This window comes from Symphalangus syndactylus, chromosome 7 (genome assembly GCF_028878055.3).
Source record: "Symphalangus syndactylus isolate Jambi chromosome 7, NHGRI_mSymSyn1-v2.1_pri, whole genome shotgun sequence".
Taxonomy (NCBI): domain Eukaryota; kingdom Metazoa; phylum Chordata; class Mammalia; order Primates; family Hylobatidae; genus Symphalangus; species Symphalangus syndactylus.
This window is the reverse complement of record NC_072429.2, coordinates 28,994,992-29,018,808: the sequence shown is the minus strand read 5'-3', so window position 1 is coordinate 29,018,808 and position 23,817 is coordinate 28,994,992. Positions and strand designations below refer to the sequence as shown.

Sequence of the window (23,817 nt, the reverse complement as noted above, 5' to 3'; positions counted from 1 at the left end):
CGAATGACTTGAGGTCAGGAGTTCAAGACCAGCCTGGCCAACATGGTGAAACTCTGTCTCTACTAAAAATACAAAAAATAGCCTGGCATGGTGGCACATGCTTGTAATCCCAGCTACTTGGGAGGCTGAGGCATGAGAATCACTTGAACCTGGGAGGTGGAGGTTGCAGTGAGCCGAGATCGTGCCACTGCGCTCCAGCCTGGGCGGCAGAGTAAGCCTCCATCTCAAAATAATAATAATAAAAAAATAAAATAAAAATTAAGTACTATAAATTTTTCCCAAGTAATTCAAGTCTAGCCTCAGCAACATAGCAAGACCTCGTCTCTACAGAAAACTTAAAAATTAAAAATTAGCCGGGCGTGGTGGTGGGCGCCTGTAGTCCCAGCTACTTGAGAGGCTGAGGCAGGAGAATGGCGTGAACCCAGGAGGCAGAGCTTGCAGTGAGCCGAGATCGGGCCACTACACTCCAGCCTGGGCGACAGAGCAAGACTCCGTCTCAAAAAAAATTGTGATTCATGGTCAAAATATCAACATTTACAGGAGTCTGGAAGTTGATTCCAAACCTCACGGATCACTTTGAGGGGTTCAAGACTTCAGTGACAGAAGTCACTGCAGATGTGGTGAAAACAGCAAGAAAACTAGAATTAGAAGTAGAGCCTGAAGATGTGACTGAATTGCTGCAATCTCATGATAAAGCTTGAATGATGAGTTGCTTCTTCTGGATGTGCAAAATAAGTGGTTTCTTGAGACAGACTCTACTGCCAGTGAAGAACATTGTTAAAATGACAACAAAGATTTTTTTTGTTTTTCTTGAAACGATGTCTCCCTCCATCGCCCAGGCCGGAGTACAGTGGCACCATCACTGTTCACTGCAGCCTTGACCTCCTGAGCTCAAGTAATCCTCCTACCACAGCCTCTTGAGTAGCTGAGACTACAGGTACTTGAGACCACACCTGGCTAATTTTTGTATTTTTACCAGAGATGGGGTTTCACCATATTGCCCAGGTTGGTCTTCGACTCCTGGGCTCAAGTGATCCATGTGCCTTGAACTCCCAAAGTACTGGGATACAGGTGTGAGCCACTGCACTTGGCCAAAAAAAATATTTTTTTTTTTGAGATGGAGTCTCGCTCTGTCACCCAGGCTGGAGTGGCACGATCTTAGCTCACTGAAACCTCCACTTTCCAAATTCAAGCAATTCTGCCTCAGCCTACCGAGTAGCTGGGACTACAGGGGCCCGCCACTACCCCTGGCTAATTTTTGTATCTTAGTAGAGATGGGGTTTCACCACATTGGCCAGACTGGTCTTGAACCCCTAGGCTCAAGCAATCCACCCACCTCTCCCTCACAAAGCACTGGGATTACAGGTGTGAGACACTGCATCCGGCCTAAGAATTTTTTTTTTTTTTTTTTAATTGAGAGGCAGTCTCGCTCTGTTGCCCAGGCCAGAGTGGGCAACTTAGCTGATAAAAGCAGTAGCACAGTTTTAGAGGACTGACTCCAATTTTTTTTTTTTTTTAGGTGGAGTCTCACTCTGCTCCCCAGGATGGAGTGCAGTGGCGCTATTTCGGCTCACTGCAACCTCTGCCTCCCGGGTTCAAGTGATTCTCGTGCCTCAACCTCCCAAGTAGCTGGGACTACAGGGGTGCGCCAGAATGCCGGCTAATTTTGTTTTTGAGATGCAGTCTCGCTCTGTTGCCCAGGCTGGAGTGCAGTGATGCAATCTTGGCTCACTGCAACCTCTGCCTCCGGGGTTCAAGTGATTCTCCTGCCTCAACCTCCTGAGTAGCAGGGATCACAGGCGCCCACCACGACGCCCAGCTAATTTTTGTATTTTTAGTAGAGACAAGGTTTCACCACGTCGTCCAGGTTGGTCTCAAACTCCTAACTTCAAGTGATCCACCCACCTCGGCCTCCCAAAGTGCTGGGATTACAGGTGTGAGCTACTGCGCCTGGCTTAATTTTTGTATTTTTAGTAGAGACAGGATTTTTGCCATGTTGGCCAGGCTGGTCTCGAACTCCTGACCTCCAGTGATTTGCCCACCTTGGCCTCCCAAAGTGCTGGGTTTACAAGTGTGAGCCACCGTGCCCAGCCTGACTCCAATTATAAAAGAAGTTCTACTTTAGGTAAAATGCTATCAAGCAGCATTGCATGCTACAGAGAAATCATCTGTGAAAGGAAGAATCTATGATGCAGAAAACTTCATTGTTATTTTAAGAAATTGCCATAGCCATCCCAAACTTCAGCAATCCCACAACCCTGATAAGTCAGCAGCCATCAACATGGAGGCAAGATTTTCCACCAGCAGAATGACAAATATCTGCTGAAAGCTCAGATGGCTGTATTTTTTAGCAATAAAATATTTTTAAATTAAGGTACGTACTTTTTAAAATACAATACCATTGTGCATTTAATAGACTACCATATAGTGGAAACATAACTTCTATATGAACTGGGAAACTAAAAATTTGTATGACTTGCTTTATTCCAATATTCACTTTATTGCAGTGGTTTGGAACTAAACCCGTAATATCTCTGAGGTATGCCGGTATAACAATTTTTTTGTTTACATGATGTCTTGTAAAATATTAGCATAAACTGCTAAATATATATTCTGAAAGTATATCATCTAGATTTAAATCTAGACTATCTTCTAGATGTGTTATCTGTGGCACACTCTTAGCATTCTGTGCCCAATTTCCTCATCAGAAAATTGAACATAACAATGTTGTCACCTTTGTTCTTGGCACATGGCAAATGCTCGATAACTATTAGCTTTTATTATTAGAAATATCTGGATTTAAAGGATATCCTCTGTAATAAATATCAACTTACCAAATTTAATGTATTCATTCAAAAATATTTGAGCGCCTACTATGTGTCATAATTGTTCTAAGAGTTAGTAATACAGCAGTAAACAAAACGAAGTTCCTGCCCTCAAGGAACTTGCATATCAAGGCAGCAGATGAATATGTGTAACAGAGGAAGGCAAGCACAGAAAAAAATAGTGACGAGTGTGAGTGCATATTGTGTAATATAGGAGGTCCACCGAACAGAACACAGAAAGCGAGGGACAGTGGTGGGAGAAGAGATCAGAGGAGGGCAGCAAAGAGCCAGATCCGTACAGGCCAGTAAGCAATGAGATGCTGAACCCATTTGACTTAGTATTTTTAAAGAATCCCTCTCGCTGCTGACTGGACAGCAGATGATAGGGCTAAACATTTTACATGCTTCATGAGAAATAGGACATCCTTCAAAGTCCCATTCAGTACCGAACTTATAAGCCAAATACATCAAACTAAGGATATTACTGGCTGGGTGCAGTGGCTCACGCCTACAATCCTAGCACTTTGGGAGGCTTGAGGCAGGCGGATTGCCTGAGCTCAGGAGTTTGAGCCCAGCCTGGGGAGCATGGCAAAACCCTATCTCTACAAAAAATTAGCCGGGCATGGTGGTAAGCACCTGTAGTCCCACTTACTTGGGGGACTAAGGTGGGAGGATGGATTGAGCTCAGGAGGTCAAGGCTGCAGTGAGTCAAGATCGTGCATGCCACTGCACTCCAGCCTGGGTACAAGTGAGACCCTGTCTCAAAAACAAACAAACAAACAAACAAAAGTATTATTTAACCATGGGAGTTTAACTACAAATTAAGACATGTAGTTTCAACCGTATAACCTAAGTCACTTTAAAAAGTGACAACTGAAAAATTAGTATAAGAAAAATTAATAGAAAAAGGCTCAGTATGCCTATTTGCATTGTTTTTTTTTTTAATATTAAAAAAATTTTTTTTAGAGACAAAGTTTCACTCTGTTGCCCAGGCTAGAGTGCAGTGGCACAATCACAGCTCACTGCAGCTTTCAACTCCTGGGTTCAAGTGATCCTCCCATTTCAGCCTCCCACGTAGCTGGGACTATAGGCATGCACCACCATGTCCAGCTAATTTTTTGTAGAGACAAGGCCTGTGTTGCCCAGGCTAGTCTTGAACTCCTGGGCTCAAGAGATCTTCCCTTCTCAGCCTCCCAAAGTGTTGGGATTACAGGTGTGAGCCACAGCACCTGGCCTCGCACTGTTCTTTAATGATTTACTAAAAATGCATGAAAACAAATGGCAAACAAACAAACAAACAAAAAACCCAAAATTGAATTTTCAATGCATGTCTTTTTTCTACTATAAAAATATAGGCTATTTGAATGAGAATTCTTGAATGAAACATTTCATTCAATAGTTGTTGAAAAAGCATGCATGTATGTTTACCACATAATGGTGTTTGCAAAATTATAAAAGATTATTTATATTAAAGTTATCTAGAACTTAAATACTGTCCTAAGAATTGAGAAGCTAAATAAAATTCACGTCAAAACAAATATTCTAGGCCAGGCACAGTGGCTCACACCTGCAATTCCAGCATTTTGGGAGGCCACGGTGGGTAGATTGCTTGAGCTCAGGAGTTCAAGACCAGACTGGGAAATGCGGCAAAACTCCATTTCTACCAAAAATACAAAAATTAGCTGGGCGTTGTGACATGTGTCTGTCATCCCAGCTACTTGGGAGGATCGCTTAAGCTACTTGGGAGGATCGCTTAAACCTGGGAGGCTGAAGCCAAGATGGCACCATTACACTCCAGCCTGGGTGACAGAGCAAGACCCTGTCTCAAAAAAAAAAAAAACCAGAAATGAAATATTCTAAAATTGGCTAACTAGACTCTTCTTAAATGAAGTACAAATCATTCATGTGCACTGTTGCACATTAACAAAATCACTCACATTTAATAATTCGTTAGCTAAATCTATCCACAAGTAATAAATAGCTATAAATTGGCTCAAACATAGGAATATATTATGTTTCTTTACCTGTACTTAATTTTCAGGCAAAAGAGCCCTGGTAAGCCAAATAATTTCTTGCCAATTTGAAAGAGGGATTGAATAACCAGAAAGCCCTTTCTCCAATGTGCTTTCCTTGTACATACTGTTCGTCCATTGTCAAACACCATGAATTTGGTATCACATATTTTAGAGGATTCTTTTTCTTGATATTGTTCAGTCTCTTAAGAATAAATTGTCTGCTTCAATTTGCATTTATAAATCTTTTTATGTTTTAGAAATGTTTTACATTAGCAGTTACTTTAAAATCTTGAGAATACACAAAACAAGTTGAACAAAATATTAAGAATTGGCAGATGGAACTCGCAATATCTCTTTCCAAAGACTATTCCTCAACATGTCTTTTGAAAGGGTATTTCTGCAATATGCTTTGCAATATTCAAGTAGAAGCCATTTATGATTTAGCAAAAATAATACAAGGCACAAACAACAGAGGTATTTAAATGAGCTGTCCTATATGTAGGCTAAACTGAGTCTTAAGAGAGAGTACTCACTGAAAATAATGATTTCATGGATGAAGATACAGTTCCTACATACTTATAAATAACCTAGTCTGACAATGATATCTTTATTTTCACAAACACTGCATTCCTGTGATTTTTCTAGTGTTATACTGTTTTGTGTGTAACAGTAATAATAGTAATAGATGTTTCCAGAGTTTACTGTATGTCAAGTACTATACTGTTTCACATTTAATCCTCATAATCCTAAAAAATATCATCTCCATTTTACAGAAAAATAAAGATACCATTCTAACACATAAGATCACCGTTTCTAGTAGTAGACCTAAGATCTCAATCCAGTTCTCACCTCTGAACCACTAGCTATTCCCAGATTTATTAAACACCATCTGGAGGCACCTAAGAATAGTGGCAAAGCATATTTGGCTAGCAAATTATTATAAAAATACATAGGTGGACAAACACACATAATTAAGCTAAACAAGGAAAGCTCACATGAAGTGTTAACCTGAAAAACACAGAAGAGTAAACAGTAAAATATGTTGTCACCAAAGGTAGCTGAGACTAAAATGTTAACTGTATATAAGAACCTTCAAAAGTACTAAAAATGTACTTTGAATCTGTGAAGTGATCTTCACTAAAACAAACATTGGAAACAAGTAGGAAAATAATATAAGAATACAAAAGGCCAGAGGCAATGGCTCATGCCTGTAATCCCAGCCCTTTGGGAGGCCAAGGCAGGCGGATCACATGAAGTCAGGAGTTCGAGATCAGCCCGGCCAACACGATGAAACCACGTCTCTACAAAAATTAGCTGGGCGTGGTGGCGCATGCCTGTAATCCCAGCTACTCGGGAGGCTAAGGCAGGAGAATTGCTGGAACCCGGGAGGCAGAGGCCAGTCGCAGTGAGTTGAGATCACACCATGGCACTCCAGCCTGGGCGACAGAGCAAGACTCCATCTCAAGAAAAAAAAAAAAAAGTCCAGAAAAAGATTCAACCGTGGAGCCATATTGTGAAACCTTGGAGTACTAGCAAATGGCACTCAAAATAAAAAAGGCTACGTACTTCCAATGGACATATCAGTAAACAGATGAAAAACTGCCTTGTAGGCCGGGCACGGTGGCTCACGCCTGTAATCCCAGCACTTTGGGAGGATGAGGCAGGCAGATCACCTGAGGTCAAGAGTTCAAGACCAGCCTGGCCAACATGACGAAATCTCGTCTCTACTAAAATTACAAAAATTAGCCGGGCATGGTGGCACGTGCCTGTAATCCCAGCTACTCAGAAGGCTGAGGCAAGAGAATTGCTTGAACCCAGGAGGCAGAGGTTGCAGTGAGCCGATATCGCACCATTGCACTCCAGCCTGGGCAACAAGAGCGAGACTCTGTCTCAAAAAAAAAAAAAAAAAAAAGGAAAAAAGGAAAAAAAAGAAAAACTGCTTGTAAACTAATACTAAAGCGTGCAAGAAAACATAAGAGGCAGTTAAGTGCTTTGTAAAAGCACCCTGACAGCAGTACTAAATAGATTAAACTACAGAAAATTACCCTAAGAAATGCTAGCAGAGATAAACCAAACTCATCTTTCTTTGGAATTAAATTCCTAATATCTATTTGTGTCCAGTTACTAGAAAAGGAGAATAATTAATTCATTGTTTCAGCAATAACAATTACTTATAATTGGTTCAAAGAAAAGTTGACATGGGAAGACTAGAAAGCTGACAACTATCTTACTATCTCTGCTTTCAAATTCCAAGAAGCAAACTGAACAGACATTTACTGGTAAGATAAAGAAAATAAAGGGGATGATATCTGAAGACTGAAAGAAAAGAAAAGAAAAATAATCCATTCAAGTTGTAGCACATTTGTAGTGGCAAGGTTCTTGAAGGCAGGTATTGTATGTTTCAAGTTCAGAAAATAAAGTACTAGACCAGGCGCAATGGCTCCCGCCTGTAATCCCTGCGCTTCAGGATGCTGAGGCAGGCAGACTGCCTGAGCCCAGGAGTTCAACACCAGCCTCGGCAACATAGCAAGAACTCTTCTCTACAAAAAAATTTTTTTAAATTAGCCAAGCATGGAGGCGCAGCTGTGGTCCGCTGCAGTGTGCATGTTTGCGTCACTGTGCTCCAGCCTGGACAACTGAGTGTGACCCTGTCTCAAAAATAAAAAATAAAAAGAAACTAGACTACTAATCCAATAAATAACAAATGTATTGCCTGTTAAAATAAATGAATGTACTATTCTTTATAAAAGCAAAAGTTTCTCACTCTGGAATCAGGAGACTAGAACAGCAGTTTCTACAGCTCTATTACATTATCTAAACATTTAGGAACTAAAACCAAGCAAATATACATCAATAAAAATCAACTTATCAGGAAAAATGCAAGCTATGCTTAGGAGAATAACTTAAAATGGACTACCCATAGCTGTTGCCTTAGGACCTTAGCCAGAGCTATTTGAATCACTATCATAAAAAGGGCCACTGAGGCTGGGCAAGGTGGCTCATGCCTGTAATCCCAGCACTTTGGGAGGCCGAGATGGGTGGATCACCTGAGGTCACAAGTTTGAGACCAGCCTGGCCAACATGGCAAAACCTCGTCTCTATTAAAAATACAAAAATTAGCCAGGCATGAAAGTATATGCCTGTAATCCCAGCTACTCGGGAGGCTGAGGCAGGAGAATCATTTGAACCCGGGAGGTAGAGATTGCAGTGGGCCAAAATCACGCCACTGCACTTCAGCCTGGGGGATAGAGTGAGACTGTCTCCGAAAAAAAAAAAGCAGGGGACAGGCCACTGATGAAATAGATTTACCACTAATATTACTCCTTGCAAGGAAAGAGAAGGATTCACTGAGCTTGAACAAATAAGTAGCAGTTTTGATCTACCACTACCGTGTCACCTTCATTACATTCCTCAAATCTGGAGAGAAAATAGAACTGCAGCAACTTTCAATTTTACCATGTATAGGATGACAAAATATAAACATGTCCAATTTTATTACACCACAAGTAAAGATAGGTCATAGGATGACAACGGTTAAGCTAGTGCTCCTAGTTGGTGGGAATGGTGCCACTTATCCTTTCCTGCCACATCGCCTTTTATGCAACTTGACGAGTGGGAAGATACTGGCATTCCAAGCTCTGGCAGGCCTATGGCTTTATCTGCTTCCCTCAGTTCCACAATGTTCTGCAAAACAAATCCCTCTACCGCCACCAGGAGGTGCAGCGATTGTGGAAAATATACCCCCACTTCCAGAAAAAGTCTTCAAGGTCTCAAAAGCCAGTGTTTGAAATACATCATTATCACTTTGAGTGGCTGAGATGAGTGGATCACCTGAGGTCAGGAGTTCGAGACCAGCCTGGCCAACATGGCGAAACCCCGTCTCTACTAAAAATACACAGATTAGCCGGGTGTGGTGGCAGGCACCTGTAATACCAGCTACTAGGGAGGCTGAGGCAGGAGAATCGCTTGAACCCCCGAGGTGGAGGTTGCAGTGAGCCGAGATCTCACCACTGCACTTCAGCCCTGGGAACAAAAGCGAAACCCCATACTGAATCTAAGAGTGGCTCCAGGAAACACATTTTTCAAAGAGTACATTTCTTTTTCTGAAGTAAAACCTCACTGGGTATCAATATACACTAAAAGTCCTAGTCTTCCTGAGTCATGGTCTTATTGCATAAAATATTTAAGTATAACATTTATTGATTACCACTTCTAAGAAAATTTCCCTTTTCAACCTAAATTGTCTACAGAGGATAATGGCTCCAAAATTTGTCTGCTATTGTAGAAACTAGTTCCAACTATTTTTCCTTGATGGAAACGCATTTCTCCAATAGCCATCAAAGGTGGAAGAAGTCTTACTCTAGCCAGGTCCCCTCATTTTACAGATAAGGAACCCAAAGTCTGGAGATTCATGTGATTCTGCCTCAAATCATACATACAGCTAATTAAAAAGGTAATGCCATTATATGAACCAGATAGTTAAACCCCCTAACCTTTCTCTCATATAAGCCCTCATTCTATTGATCCATTTATCTGAATAGCCCTTAATCACGTCACTGTTTCTTCATTTCCAAGTTCCTTCATCATTTTATACCTCTGATAATCAGACCAGCCATTCTATGGATATGCTGCACATCTATTATGGCATTATAAGGTGCACAGTCTAACAGATCCACGGTTCTGTACGATGCTTACATTTGGGGGGAATTTCTTCTCTTCTTGCCAGTGAAAGATGAAAATTAAAATCCCGAGTACTCATCAGTAAATTAACCTCATGTTCTAATCTTAATATGTGTCAGACACCCACAAAAGCCTTAAAAAGTCTTTGGTGACAACATTCTTCTATGTTCTTGAATAATTTGGTTCAAGTCTACATCCTAAATTGGGTAGTAAAAAGATAGATAATATTTTTCAACAATAGCTTTTCCTTTAGATAATTACTTAAATGGCAAATTTAACCTAAAGCACGTGAAGATTAGTAACAAGTATGATAAGCACATATGAAAGGTACAACAATAGTAGGAATATTGCCTCGATTTCTGTCTTATGAACAATGTACAGCCCCTTCAAATTTTTGAGTACCACAAATTTAGTCCTCTAAGACAACAAGGTGTTTCTTAATGGTTTTATTCTGCTGACCTCTGACTTACAAATAAAGAGGCAGTGCCAGGCACGGTGGTGCACGCCTGTAGTCCTGGCCACTTGGGAGGCTGAGGCGGGAGGATCACCTGGGCCCAGGAGTTGGAGGGTGCAGTGAGTTATGATCACACAAAAGAATAAGACCCCGTCAAAAAAAAAAAAAAAGAAGGTAGCTTTTAGTCTTCTTTTGGCCTTTAAGAAACTATTTAAGTTGATATCCTAATCTTTACACAATATACTAAAAAAATGCCAATGAACCTAGATCTGGAAAAGAACTATGAGTTTATTTCATCTATGGTAAGCAAAAGCAAAGAATATATAAATAGCTAAAAATAAAAAAAATATATAAATAGCTAAATAGTCCAAAATAAATAGCTGAAGCCTTAATAGCCAAATGAGTTGTTATAAAGGAAAATTATTAAAGCAAATCACTTTTCAAACTTGAAGCTTAAGAGGTTTATTTCACTCTAAATGCAAAACATTTGCTAGTTTCAAAAGTACACGAAACATATTATGTTAAGGGCTTTATATGCAATACAATCCCTTAACCCATAAGCCTCACAACAACATTCTAAGGTAGGTGTCGTTGCATTTTCATTTTGCACCAGAGAAAACTAGGGCACTGTGAGGATAAGTAACTTCCCCAAGGTTACAAAGCTTGAACCCAGCTTTGCAGGTTCTGAAACCTGTGCTCCTTAGGCACTCTGTTGCCTTCTTGGTAGCATAGAAAACATAAAAATATGGTCAAGCTCTAAGTTCCATCTGATGTATCAGACAAGGCACTGGAAATTACTTTGTTTCCTGGTGTCAAGAAAACAGTTTGCTATCTATACTTCCTGATTTTAGGTTAGGTAGGTGGCACAAATCAACTGTTTTTCTCACCACACTTATTGCATAATCATTAAAACCCAAAGGAAGAGGACTGCTTAAATTCTTAAACTTTATTTCCTGCTGGCCTAGAAGACCTTAACCACTGTTATATCTGATATACTCATTTTAAAAGTTAAGGTTTTCCTTGGGCAAGTATGAGACTAAAGTTATTTCAGTCTTAAAGGAAATCAACTACGTACTGGTCGTTTTACCTGCTTTTAAAAGCAGATCAACAGGATATAAACCAGGGTTGTTTTTTTCTTAAGAGGAAATTTCTTAATGACCTCTTAATTTAATCGAATGGAACAAGTAGCACACCAAAAATGATGTGTAGTGGAAAAAGAAACAGAAGAAAAATCGCAAGAAGTTATATAGTGATCTACTTTCACTAGTGTTAGAAAAGCAAAGGATGAGTCTCTTCTTGAGTAACTTCAGGCTGACCACAATAGCCACTTGTTACACTACTACCACCCACTCCAACACTTCAGGTTCATTAGGAATTAAGAGGAGGCAAGGAAGGTAAAAGACACACCCCAACCAGGTCTAAGGTCTCTCCGTACTACATCGTGAGGGACACAGGGAACCAGTGCATTGTGTCCCCAACCCCCAAACCTTCCCTGCTCCCCAGGAGGCAAAGCCCACAGCCTGAGAGCAAGACAGTCCTCCGGCCAGGGCAGTGACCCAGCGCCAAACAACCCGCCCCTTATGACCAAAGCGTCGGCACCCAGGGGTTGGAATAGGGGAAGGGATAGGAAGGCCTGGAAAGGAGAGACGGGTGGCCAAGAGGATGTTTTTTAAAACGAGGGAGGGTCCCTCCCCAGCCTCGCCAGCGGGGATGAGGCCCGGGGCCGGGAAGGAGCGGGCCGCCGCCATGATGGGGCTGGCAGAGCCGGGGGGCGTGACGTGGGCAACCCCTAGCCCAAGGCCAGCTCCGTCTCCCCTTACCCCCTCCCCCACGTGGGCCTCGGCCATAACTGCCCCCCGATACTCACGCTTTGTCCACCAGCTCGCGCACCTTCCACATGTTTAACATCGTGCCCCGCCGGGGACGGGCCGCCGCCTCCCTCTCCTGCTCCCCACGGACCCCGGAACACTTCCGTACCGGGGCAGTTCCAGGCCGGGGTCACCGCCGCCCGCCGCCTCGAACTCCCCCAGTCAGCAGCTTCCTTTGCCACAGCAGCGACGCCGCCGGTGACACGTCGAGACGCGGCAGCAGAGGCGCTGCGTGGAGCGGAAGTGCCCGACAGGCCGCCGCTGCGCGCGGTGCACGCCGGGACTTGTAGTTTTCCCTGAGTGCCGAGCGGGGCAGGTTCAGTTGCGAGAGCTGAGAGGAGTTGGGTTGGTTTCTCTTAAGCTTTCCCAGTCCCCGGCACCATACCTACCGAGCCAGAAATTTTGGAGGTGGGGCCCAGCGATCTGTGCTTTTACAAATCCTCTAGGTGATTCTGATCACGCTCAAGTTTCAGAACCACTGGTGCGGAATCTAGTCACACTCAAACACTTTTCAAATGTAAGGCAGTATTGCTGTTATTAGTAATGATTATACAGAAGTATGATTGGCATATGTATTCCTCATCGACAGACACATCGCTGTATTTATTTCCCAATACCCAAGTACACTTAGATCTCTAGGCCTTAGTTTCCACCCCTGTAAAATTGAAGAACTTGTATTCTAAATCCTCTTCCGCTCTAATTCTATGATACAATGTTTTATATTTAGACAACTACCTGAAATCCTCGTTAAATGCTTTACTATAAACCTCAGAAACTCAGTTCTGGGAAACTAAAAAGCCAACATTATATATACATGCACACAAACACATATATATGTCAGGTTTGTGTTTTTTAAGGATAAATATGCACATTGCTTCCATTGCTTTGTTGCAATGGTTGTCATCGTTTCCTTCTCTACTTACTCATTTTTATCAATGCTCACGTTAAAGCTACAAGCAACCTTAAGTTTCATTTGATCCATCTGCTGAAATTTTACAGTTCTTTTCATCCTACAAATATTTATTGAGCATCTTGTATGTTCCAGAAGTGGGGAATACAGTTAAAGACCCAGCTCTCTTGGAATTTTAAAGGTAATTGGAAGAAGCATATAATAATCAAGGAAACATTTAAGATAATTTCATATAGTGTAATTGTTTAGCGGGTTCTTTCTGCCCACTTTACAGGTAAAGTCAGTTCACTGCGACCAAGTCGTTGCAGTGAAGAGTTTGACATGAGGCTGGCCACGCCACTTGAGAGACAGAGTTATTACTCAAATCAATCTTCCTGAACATTTGGAAGCTAGAGTTTTTCAAAGATAGTTTGGTGGGCAGAGGTTTAGGGCATGGGTGCTGCTGATTTGTTAGGGATGCAATCAGAGGAGTGTGGAAAATGGTTCTCCTTTGCTGAATCGGCTTCTGGATGGAGGGCCAGCAGAGGAGTGGCTGGTCTGGGTGGGGCCATCCATTTTTCAGAAATTGCAAAAGCCTGAAAAGACGTCTTAAAAGGCCAATCTTAGGTTCTACAATAGCTCATTACAGGCCAGGCAGTGGCTCATGCCTGTTATCCCAGCATTTTGGGAGGCTGGGAGGCCAAGGCAGGAGGATCACTTGAACCCAGGAGTTTGAGACCAGCCTGGGCAACAAAGTGAGACCCTCCCCCTCATCTTTACAAAAAAAAAAAAAAATGGCCAGGCATTGGGGCACACACCTGTGAGGCCAGCTACTTGGGAGGCTGAAATGGGAGGATCCGTTGAAAGGATCAAATAAAGACTCCAATTCACAAAGAAGTGAAATTGATAGCTGCTAGTCATGAAGCTAGGTAACAATAATCCCAAATAAACAACCTCTGACCCGGGTCCCTCAAGTGAAACCACCTCTTTTCTTTCTTTCTTTTTTTTTTTTTTGAGTTGGAGGTCTCACTCTGTTGCCCCAGCTGATCTGAAACTCCTGGGCTCAAGCAATCCTCCCACCTCAGTCTCTCAAGTAGCTGAGACTACAGGAAACCCTCTCCAAGTTGTATTCACTTAATTACCGAAAGCAGCTTTGAAAAAAGTTTCAGTAAGGCTTTCGGATTGAGGCCCCAAGAGAAAGAAGCAAGGTTGAAGGAACTGACAGGCAGAAAAGTACAACAAGCAGAAATCCAAAGTTATCTCAGAGCTTTGTAATGGTAGGAGTACTTGGCCTGATACGAAGTGAGTTGGAGAGGTGGGTGGGGGGAGACAGGTAAAGATGAGCAGAGATGGGTAAAGGAATAGGGCTTTCAAATAAGAAGTTTGTGTTTTTTTGTTGAAAAGACTATCCGGCTCAAGATCCCAGAGATGGAATGTGGCCAGAGGAGATAAGAAAGAGAAACTATTTTGCATAAATAAGAGCTCAGCAAGTTAACTTTCAAACAAGTGAGTCCAGAGTACACCTGCAGAACGGGCCTGGCCCAAAAACAACCACCTTCCCTCCCCTGGGCCTGTTTGGGTGTTCACAGCAGGGCACTGTCAGCCTCTTTCCTCCTTCCAAAACCAAGTTTGCGTATGTCTAGACCCATCCTAGAGTTGTCACCTGTGACATTTGCACAGTCGGCTTGAGTCATCTGGAATGGAACGCCAAAAAATCTGCCTGTCCACTTCTAATGCAAGAGACCCTTTAAAGGACTCAGAAAAATCAGACCAGGAGACTTTGTTAAAAAGTGATCTCCAGAGACTATTTGCATGTCAACAAAGTGTTCCATTTTTACCTTTTATCTTGCAAGTTCGAGAGCAGTTTCCATAGTAACTTCTTTGTGGTAATTCAAATATGTTCATGGTAGAAAAATAAATGAGAAAATGCTCCACCCACTCCTCTTCAGGAAAACATATATTTTTTACTAAATGAGCAGACACTTTTAGTAAGGCCAAAGCAACACATGTTTTGAAGGAAAAAAAAAAAAAAAAAGGCCGGATGTGGTGGCTCACGCCTGTAATCCCAGCACTTTGGGAGGCCAAGGTGGGTGGATCACCTGAGGTCGGGAGTTTGAGACCAGCCTGACCAATATGAAGAAACCCTGTCTCTACTAAAAATACAAAATTAGCTGGGCATGGGGGCTCATGCCTGTAATCCCAGCTACTCAGGGGGCTGAGGCAGGAGAATCACTTGAACCCGGGAGGTGGAGGTTGCAGTGAGCTGAGATCACATACGAAACTCATCTCAAAAAATATATATATACACATATATACTCAGTTATGTTAATGATGTGTGTTGTGAGAAGCAGTGTAGACAATGGACACTGACTGCTTATCTCATGTGGTCACCTCTCTAGAGTTTCCTTGGCGGAGTTTAATTCATGGTACATGGGTATGGCAGCCATGGAAAAGCACCATCCAGACCTACTTTCAAGAGAACCAGTTGCAAGGAGTGTGGTTGACTGACAGCTTCCTGCTGTCTTCCTCTGGGATCATTTATGCCAAGGGCATACTCTCTGTAGGGCTATTCCCAGCAATGACTGAGAAAGGTGTGCTGGAGCCAGGCCATTTCTGCCCAATGCTGGACTCCTTCACTGGGCAATCATTGACCTGGGATTCCCATTGACTTGGCCCAGATTTCCTGAAAGCCTTGCTGCAATCAGACGCTCTTCCTACCCAATCTTCCTTCCTTCCTTCTCTTCCTTGACAGGTGTCAGAACTTCCTTGTGGTCTCAGACCCTCCGCACCTGCTCTTGCTCTCGCTTCCCTTTTTCCTTCATAGTCATTTCCCCTAATATATCTTATACTTCTAATTCCATCTTGGCTTCTGTTTCCTGTAGTACCCAAACTGACACAGCAGGTGAACATTTGCACCTTGGTTTCAGTATTTGGACTCACGAGTCTTGTTTTTCATCACACCTGACTGCTCATCTCCAGAGGTCAGAATATTGGTTTCTTTTTTTTTTTTTGAGATGGAGTCTCGCTCTGTCACCCAGGCTGGAGTAAAGTGGTGCAATCTCGGCTCACTGGAACCTCCGCCTCTTGGGTTCAAGTGATTCTCCTATCTCAGCCTCCCGAGTAGCTGGGATTACAGGCGTCTGCCACCAAGCCCAGCTAGTTTTTTGTATCTTTAGTAGAGACAGTGTTTCACCATATTGGTCAGGCTGTTCTCGAACTCCTGACCTCAGGTGATCCACCCACCTTGGCCTCCCAAAGTGCTGGGATTACAGGTGTGAGCCACTGCTCCTGGTCAATTTTTTTTTGTATTTTTAGTAGAGACAGGGTTTCACCATGTTGGCCAGGCTGGTCTTGAACTCCTGACCTCAGATGGTCCACCTGCCTCGGCCTCCCAAAGTGCTGGGATTACAGGCATAAGCCACCGCACCCAGCTGTAACCACATTTTCTATTAGGCATCCAAGAGAGAAGAGGCACTTTGGTCTTTCATCCACTGACTCTGACACCTCAAAAGATAACTCTGATTGGCCCAGTTTGGACCATGTGCCTATCTTGGGTCCTATCACCTCTAGAGAGGCCTGCCTTACAGAATTTGTAGCCCTAGTAGAACCACATGGAGTGGGGAAAGAAGAAAGAATTCTCTGAAGGAACTCTGAAGAGAATCATGCCCTGGCAGACAAAAGCAAGAGTTCTTTACAACTGTTAAATGTAAGATGGGGTCTGGGACTTGTACTTTGAAAAAACCTTCTAAGTGATTTTGCTGGGGTTTGTGATGCCCTGGGCTAGATGACACAGGTCCTTCCCAGCTCTTGGAATTCCACAAAAGTAGCTGGGTTGGGAAGAGCAAAACAGAGAAGACTATCATAGGGGAGGCCCGGCGCGGTGCCTCACGCCTGTAATTCCAGCACTTTGGGAGGCTGAGGCGGGCAGATCGCCTGAGGTCAAGAGTTCAAGACCACCCTGTGCAACATGGTGAAACCCTGTCTCTACTAAAAATATAAAAATTAGCAGGGCATGGTGGTGCATGCCTGTAGTCCCAGCTACTGGGGAGACTGCGGCACGAAAATCACTTGAACCCGGGAGGTGGAGGTTGCAGTGAGGCGAGATTGTGCCATTGCACTCCAGCCTAAGCAACAGAGTAAGACTCTGTCTCAAAAAAAAAAAAAAAAGAAAAGAAAAGAAAAAGAGAAAGAACAAAAGAAAAAAACTGTAATAGGGAACAGCATAAAAGAAAAGGAAGCAATGCAGAGGGAAGGAGTTAAGTGGTCTGAGGCCGCTGTGGCGCTGCTGGCATTCTGCAGCAGGTAGACTGATGGCGGGGCATGCCTTCCTTCCTGTTCTGCCGACAGTTGGGCTCTTCTTGGCTGACATTCAATCCCCTTTCAGGGCTGTCAGTGGGGCTCAGGTGGGCCTATTCAGAAAGCTTGATAGGTGCTCTAAAGGGCTAACATACTTGCATTCCTTCTGTGAGAATGGGCAAGCTCCAGCAGGAGGAGAGATAGAGGCAGAAATGCTCTTAGAATCATTTCCCTGCCTCCTGGGATGCTCTGTCTTCTGTCTCCCGAAACAAGTGAGCCTGGAGTGGATGTACTGTTCCTAGAGTCTAGGCCTCTGAAAATGCCACTCACAGGAAAGTGCCATCAGTGAAGCAACGAGGCCACTTGTGACTGTGGGAATTTATCCTGCATGGTCAAGTCAGAGTCAGGGGTGAGTGGGGTAGATATCAGAAAGGATGGGCTGGCTGGTTTTTGAGGCAGGGTCCTTCTGGACAAGGTCAGAAAGCTCCTACGTGTCCAGAGTTCATACTGAAGCTCCAACAGAACCTGAACTCTATCAGTTCATCAAAAGAATTGTGCTCTAGGCCCGGGCGCGGTGGCTCACACATGTAATCCCAGCACTTTGGGAGGCCGAGGCAGGTGGATCACGAGGTCAGGAGATCGAGACCATCCTGGCTAACACGGTGAAACCCTGTCTCTACTAAAAAATACAAAAGAAATTAGCTGGGTGCGGTGGCGGGCACCTGTAATCCCAGCTACTCCAGGAGGCTGAAGCAGGTGAATGGCATGAACCCAGGAGGCAGAGCTTGCAGTGAGCTGAGATTGTGCCACTGCACTCCAGCCTGGGCAACTGGGCATCAGAGCAAGACTCTGTCTCAAAAAAAAATAGAATTATGCTCTAGACCGGGTGCGGGGATCACACCTGTAATCCCAGCACTTTGAGAGATTGAGGTGGGTGGATCATTTGAGCCCAAGAGTTTGAGACTAACCTGGGAAACATGGCTAAAAAAAAAAATTAGCCGGGCCTGGGGACTTATGCCTGTAGTCCCAGCTACACAGAGGGCTGAGCAGGAGGACTGCTTGAGTCTGGAAAGGTAGAGGCTTCAGTGAGCTGTGATCACGCCACTGCACTCCAGCCTGGGCGGCAGAGTAAGACCCTGTCTCAAAAACAAAAAAACAATTTCTTTGAAAAAACAATATTTAAGGCCGGGCACAGTGGCTCACACCTGTAATCCCAGCACTTTGGAAGGCCAAGGCAGGTGGATCATGAGGTCAGGAGATCGAGACCATCCTGGCTAACACAGTAAAACCCCGTCTCTACTAAAAATATAAAAAAATTATCCAGGCATGGTGGCAGGTGCCTGTAGTCCCAGCTACCTCAGGAGACTGAGGTAGGAGAATGGCGAGAACCGGGGAGGCGGAGGTTGCAGTGAGCTGAGATCACGCCACTGCACTCCAGCCTGGGCAACACAGCGAGACTGTGTCTCGAATCAAAAATAAAAAATAAAAATAAAAGAAAAAAGAAAAAACAATATTTAAAAAATATATAAGTAAGAAAATAACTGTGCTGTAGAGAAAGAGCTTACTAAAATGGAGCTCAAAAGAGACGGATGCACAGACCACTGCTCTTTAGTAAACAGAATGTGTGTGGCTAAAGACTTGGGTGGGGTGTGAAAGGGGCCGGGCAGAGACCAAACTACACCGGTCGTGGTCAAGAGATCTTTATTGGAGGTATCGAGCGGCACCACGCAAGGAGAAGGAAGAGAAGAGAGAGAGGGCTGCTGGTGTGCTGGGTTTTATATCCCTTGGGCCTATGTGGATTGGGCTAGGGGCGGGCCCAAGGGAAGGTGAGAGATGCTTCTTTCTGATTGGCCCTCCTTTGGCGGGTTCAGACAGTGCCCGGTCAAGGAGGGGAGAAGAACCCGGAACCGGTCCCATCTTAAGGTACGGCGCCATTTTAAGGTACCCCATGTTACCTAACATTCTCTCTTTTTGTTTTCTTAAATGGGGGAAAATGGGCATCGTGTTTCATCTGGCTGCTTCCTGCTGAGTGGGGGCGCTGTGGGGAGGGGGCACAGGGAGAACTGTCAGGGTTGTGCATGGGGTAATGTTCCTTGTAGGTATAGATCCTCCAGTGCTGTGAGCCAGTTGAGGGGCAGGGATGGGTTGGCAATGAGCCAGCTGTCGGTGCAGAGATCGTTGAGAAATTTGTGGAATTGGTTGGCGGTTGTCATGACTGGCTTGGGTTAGCAGGTTGTGAGCCCGTCTGTGGAATCTGTCCTGTCCTCGCTGGTGGCTAAAAGTTGGTAGTTTCTGAGGAGAAGCTGGTTAAATGTTTGGTTAGATATGGAAGAGAAACTTAATGAGGCAGGGGAGTAGTGCGCAGAAAGCGAGGACACCCATTAGGGGGGCTAAAAAGGGAAGGAGCCAAGCTAAGAGGGGGGTTTTGAGCGTTTCCCAAAGGGAGGGAGTAGTGCTAGCATTCATTAGTTTACATTTTATCTGATGTAGGTTTTAATGCTAGTTTCGATTACTTGGGACTCATTAATGTAATAACAACAGTTCTCCTGTAAGAAGATGCAAATACCGCCTTTTTCGGCTGTGAGTAGGTCGATGGTGCGGCGGTTTTGAAGGGTGACACCAGCTAGAGATGTGATTTGTCGTTGGAGGGCGGCCAGAGTCTGAGCCATTTCCTCAATGGCCATCTGCATCTGGGTTTGGAAATCTGAAAATTGGGATACGCTGTATCCTAAAGAGGTGGCTCCTAGTCCTGTACCTATGAGAGAGGTTGTTAGAGAGATTCCAAGCATGATAGGTAGGAAGATTGCTCTTTTTTTCCGACGGTCCTCAGGAGAGTTGGGTTTAGGGTGATCAAACTGATAGGCTTGAAGGCCTTCAGAGAAGGAGAGCAATGTGAGTTGAGGGACTAGTGTGGTGGGTATGCAGGGGCCAGGGATAGAGGAATTAATAGCCGTTAAAAGGCCGTCTGGAGCTGGAAAGTTGGGGGGGGTGACAGTTTGTTTGCATGTTACATTGTGGGGCGATGGGGGGTGGTAGCTGGTGTTGTTACAGGTAGGAATAGGGACGCTGAGGTTGGCAGGGAGGGGGACATTGGAGATTACAAAGCCAGTGGTCGGAGGGGGGAGGAGTTGCTTGTGTTTATGGAGCTAGATAGTGGAACCACAGCAAGAGGGGGTTTGTTGATGTTTGCACATAAGAAACAATCGGAAGTAGGAACCTGAGAGGTGTTGTGTTAATTTCGGCTAGAGCCTGTTGGGAGTCAGTTTTTAGGGTACGGGTGATGGTTATAGTTTGTGCTGGATAAGACCAGGCGTTGCTTGGGTATATTCCCCCTGTGGCTGCCTGGCCCCAGATTGCGTTGGCTGGGTCGGAATTGCTCGAAATGATGCATTGTTTTGGTGACATAATATATGAATGGGGTCTGTCTGGTTTTTTTTGGTGATTTAATTCATAACACAGCTGGTTCAGGGACACCCATAGTTTTGGGGCCATTCAGTTTTACAGGCGCTGCGGGATTGTTGGTGTGGAAAGCAAATGGCAAAGTGGAACATGTGGAAATAAGGGTCCTAACCGCTATTTATTACGGTGAGTTTAGGGAGGGGAAGGTTTACTGAGGATGCGTCGATGGAGCATTGGGTGTAACTGATGACATTGGTGTGTGACCTCCGGTTAGCGTTGTAGGTTTCTTTGAGGGTGAACAGGTAGTAGGGTTGTGAAGGGGGCCTGTTGGCGGAGGAGGGTCCGTAGAAGAAGATGTAAGAGGCGGAGAGCCAAAAGAGCCAGCTCGGAGCAGGCATGAGGGCGGCAGCTTATGCCTTAGGAATAGTAGGAAGGGAGGGCATTTTAGAAATGCGAACTTTGAGAGGGTTGTGGGGTATGGGCGTGCCTGGCTTTAGAGGGGTTTGTGGGCTCATGTTTAAGGAGAGACAGGCAGGAGGGTGGTGGGATTGAGGGGTGCACATGTTTGGAAAGTTACAGCAGAATCGTGCAGGAAGGAAACTAGGAGAGACAGTACGCGGCAAGGGGGAAGGGTTTGTAGACTTTTATAGGTCAAGAGTTCCTTGAGTTGATGGGGGGAGGTAATGACAACAGCTGCCCTAAACGTTAATTTCTTTGACTCTTGAAGTAGTAGGTAGGCTGCAGCCAGGGCCCGAAGGCAGGGGGCCCACCCTCGCACGGTGGGGTCTAGTCAGCTGGCAGGAATGCAGAGCCTCCCATAGTGAGAGAAGAAGGGGTATATGTATACGGGGATGGCTGAACAGGGCGTCCCCTATTAGCCGATGGCCGCGTTTCGAGTCAGAACCTTCGAGCCTGTCATCACCAAAACGAAAGAACTGATGGGCCTCTGTAAGGCCGAGGGTCATGGGTTACCTGGTACCAAGATTTTTTGAGCGAGAGAAGGGAGGAAACCCAGGCCGGACGAGTGAGGAGGGAAAGGAGAAAACTCAGTTCCCTGCGGGCCAAGTTCGCTCTCAGAATTGTTTGGATAGGTATGCAACTGCCGCAAAGGTGGGTCCGTGCATCTGACCTAGGACTCCAAGAGCCAAGCCATTGTGCTCACGTACATATAGAATGAAAGTTTGTTTTAAGTCTGGAAGATGTAGGGCTGGGGCTTTGAGTAGTGCCTGTTGGAGTGACAGGAAGGGCTGCTTGACTGTGGCCTCTACAGGCTCGGATGGGGTACCTCGGGAGAGATCATATAGTGGCTTTGCTAATAAAGAGTAGTTGGGGATCCAAGTTCTAAAGTAGCCTGCTAGTCTTAAGAAGGAGAGTATCTCTTGTTTGGTTTTTGGGATGGGAAGACTTCTAATGAAGCACTTTCAGTCTAGGGTGATGGCCTTTGAGTCATGGGCAAGGAGGACTCCTAGATAGGTGACTTGAGTTAGGGAGAGCTGGACCTTTTGGGGGGATACTCGGTAGCCTCGGTCAGCAAGGAGGTTGAGAAGAGAGGTGGTGTCAGTTTGTGAACGTATTGTAGGAGGGTGGACTGGGGAAAGTGTGATTTTTGTGGGTCTGAGACAAGAGTTCGACCAAAGATATGGGGGCTATCTCTGAACCCTTGGGGAAGCACTGTCCACTTGAGCTGTTGTGACTGTTTAGTGTCTGGGTCAGTCCAAGTGAAGGCGAACAGGTCTTGTGACTGAGGGGAGAGGGGAATGGTGAAAAAGGCATCTTTAAGATCTATGACTGAGAATTGTGTGGTACTAGGAGGAATAGAGGGTAAGAGCTGAGGTCTTGGACGAGGCGGAACGTACCATTGGGTTTTTTAGGGGTGTTAAATGGAGAATGGGTTGGCCTGAGGAACCCTTTTCTTAAGAGGTCTAAAATAATTGGCTGTAATCCTTTCAGGCTGGAGACGGGGAGAGGATATTGGGGTTGGCTGGGGAAGTGGTGTGGGTTTTTAAGGACGCTGGCTCGGAGCGAATCTATGGAACTCGCCACCAAGGCAAGGAGTGAGGTGGATTGCGGGAGGGTGATTGGGTTGAAGGTGATGGAGGTAAAGGTGATGGGACGTCCATCCACTGTTAAAGAGACCCTGGGCTTCTGTGAAGTGATGACATGTGTCGGGGGAGGAGTCCCAAGGCCCCGTCAGTCCTCAATGGCTATTCCTAGAAGGTCTGGAGTTGGGCTGAGGGCCAGCTCGGCCCCCCTTCAGGGACCGGGACAGTCCACAGCCCAGTGACCAGGCTGGTGGCACTTTGGGCAGGGCCGACTGGGGGCCTGGGATTTGGACATTCTCAAACCCAATGTCCTTCTTTACCACATTTAAAACAGCGCCCAGGGGGCTGCCGTTGTGGATTGACAGATGTTGATTTGCTGCCTGAGGTGGACTGGGGAGAGGCTTGGAGCACTTGTGCCAGCATTTGGCACTTTTGTCTCCTGGCCTTCTCATCCCGATTGTGGTAAACTTTGAATGCCGTTGCCAGGATCTTGGGTTGAAGGGTGAAGGGGCCTCTGTCTAACTTCTTTAGTTTTTGTCTGATGTCGGGAAAACTTTGTGCAAAGAAATGGGACATGAGGAGTTGCCTACCGTCTGGGGTTTCGGGATCTATGTTGGTGTATTGTTGGAGTGCCTGTGTAAGGCGGTCTAGAAAAGCGGACGGGTTTTCATTTTTATCCTGTATGACTTCATGAAGTTTTTCAAAGTTAACTGCCTTTTGAACTGCCCTCCGTAGACCGGCTATGATGCAAGTAGCGAAATGGTCTCGGGCTGATACTCCATTTTGGGTGTTATAATCCCAATTGGGTTCATGCTCAGGTACTGCCTGTGCTCCCAGCAGTAGGGCTGGGGTTGTTTGATGAACCTCATCTGCATAAGTTCGAGCTTGTTCCTAGACTCGCCTACACTCCTCGGGGAGGAGGGTGTTAGAGAGAATCATATAGATGTCATGGAAGGTAAGGCTATAAGCTTGGATGAGGTATTGGAGTTCTTTGATATATAAAGCAGAATTGGAAGTGTAGGAGCCTAGGCGTTTTTCTATTTGTGATAAGTCAGCGATAGAAAAGGGGACGTGGACTCGGACAATACCTTCAGCTCCTGCTGCCTCTCTAAGGGGGACAAGGAGGGGAGGGGTGACTTTGAGCAAGTGGTGGGGGGCTGAAGGCCGGGGCTGACGGGATAGGCGGTTGAGGGCATGGGGGGCAGCGGGATGCTGGGTGACTTCCGGTTGTGTGGCGGCCGGAGGGTGCGGCAGAGGGTGGTGGTATGGGGGGGCGTTCGTAGGCTGGGTCGAAGTCAGGGGCAGAGGGAGAGGTTGGCGCTTTAAGAGTGGCAAGGAGCTGCTGCGGT

The 23,817-nt window shown here is 45.1% G+C and overlaps 1 protein-coding gene across 4 annotated transcripts in view; it reads right to left on the bottom strand.

Annotated features, from left to right (window-relative positions):
* Positions 1 to 12,118, bottom strand: part of CLINT1 (clathrin interactor 1) — a 71,397-nt gene extending 59,279 nt beyond the window's left edge. For 2 of the 4 annotated variants that reach the window (XM_055285455.2, XM_055285456.2), the window contains exon 1: positions 11,842 to 12,118. In XM_055285455.2, coding sequence (XP_055141430.1) covers positions 11,842 to 11,882 — 41 coding nt within the window. In that variant the 5' untranslated portion in view covers positions 11,883 to 12,118. The remainder of the gene's footprint in view (positions 1 to 11,841) is intronic. The other 2 variants (XM_063642658.1, XM_063642659.1) reach the window with 1 other exon arrangement.
* Between the last annotated feature and the right edge of the window lie 11,699 nt (positions 12,119 to 23,817).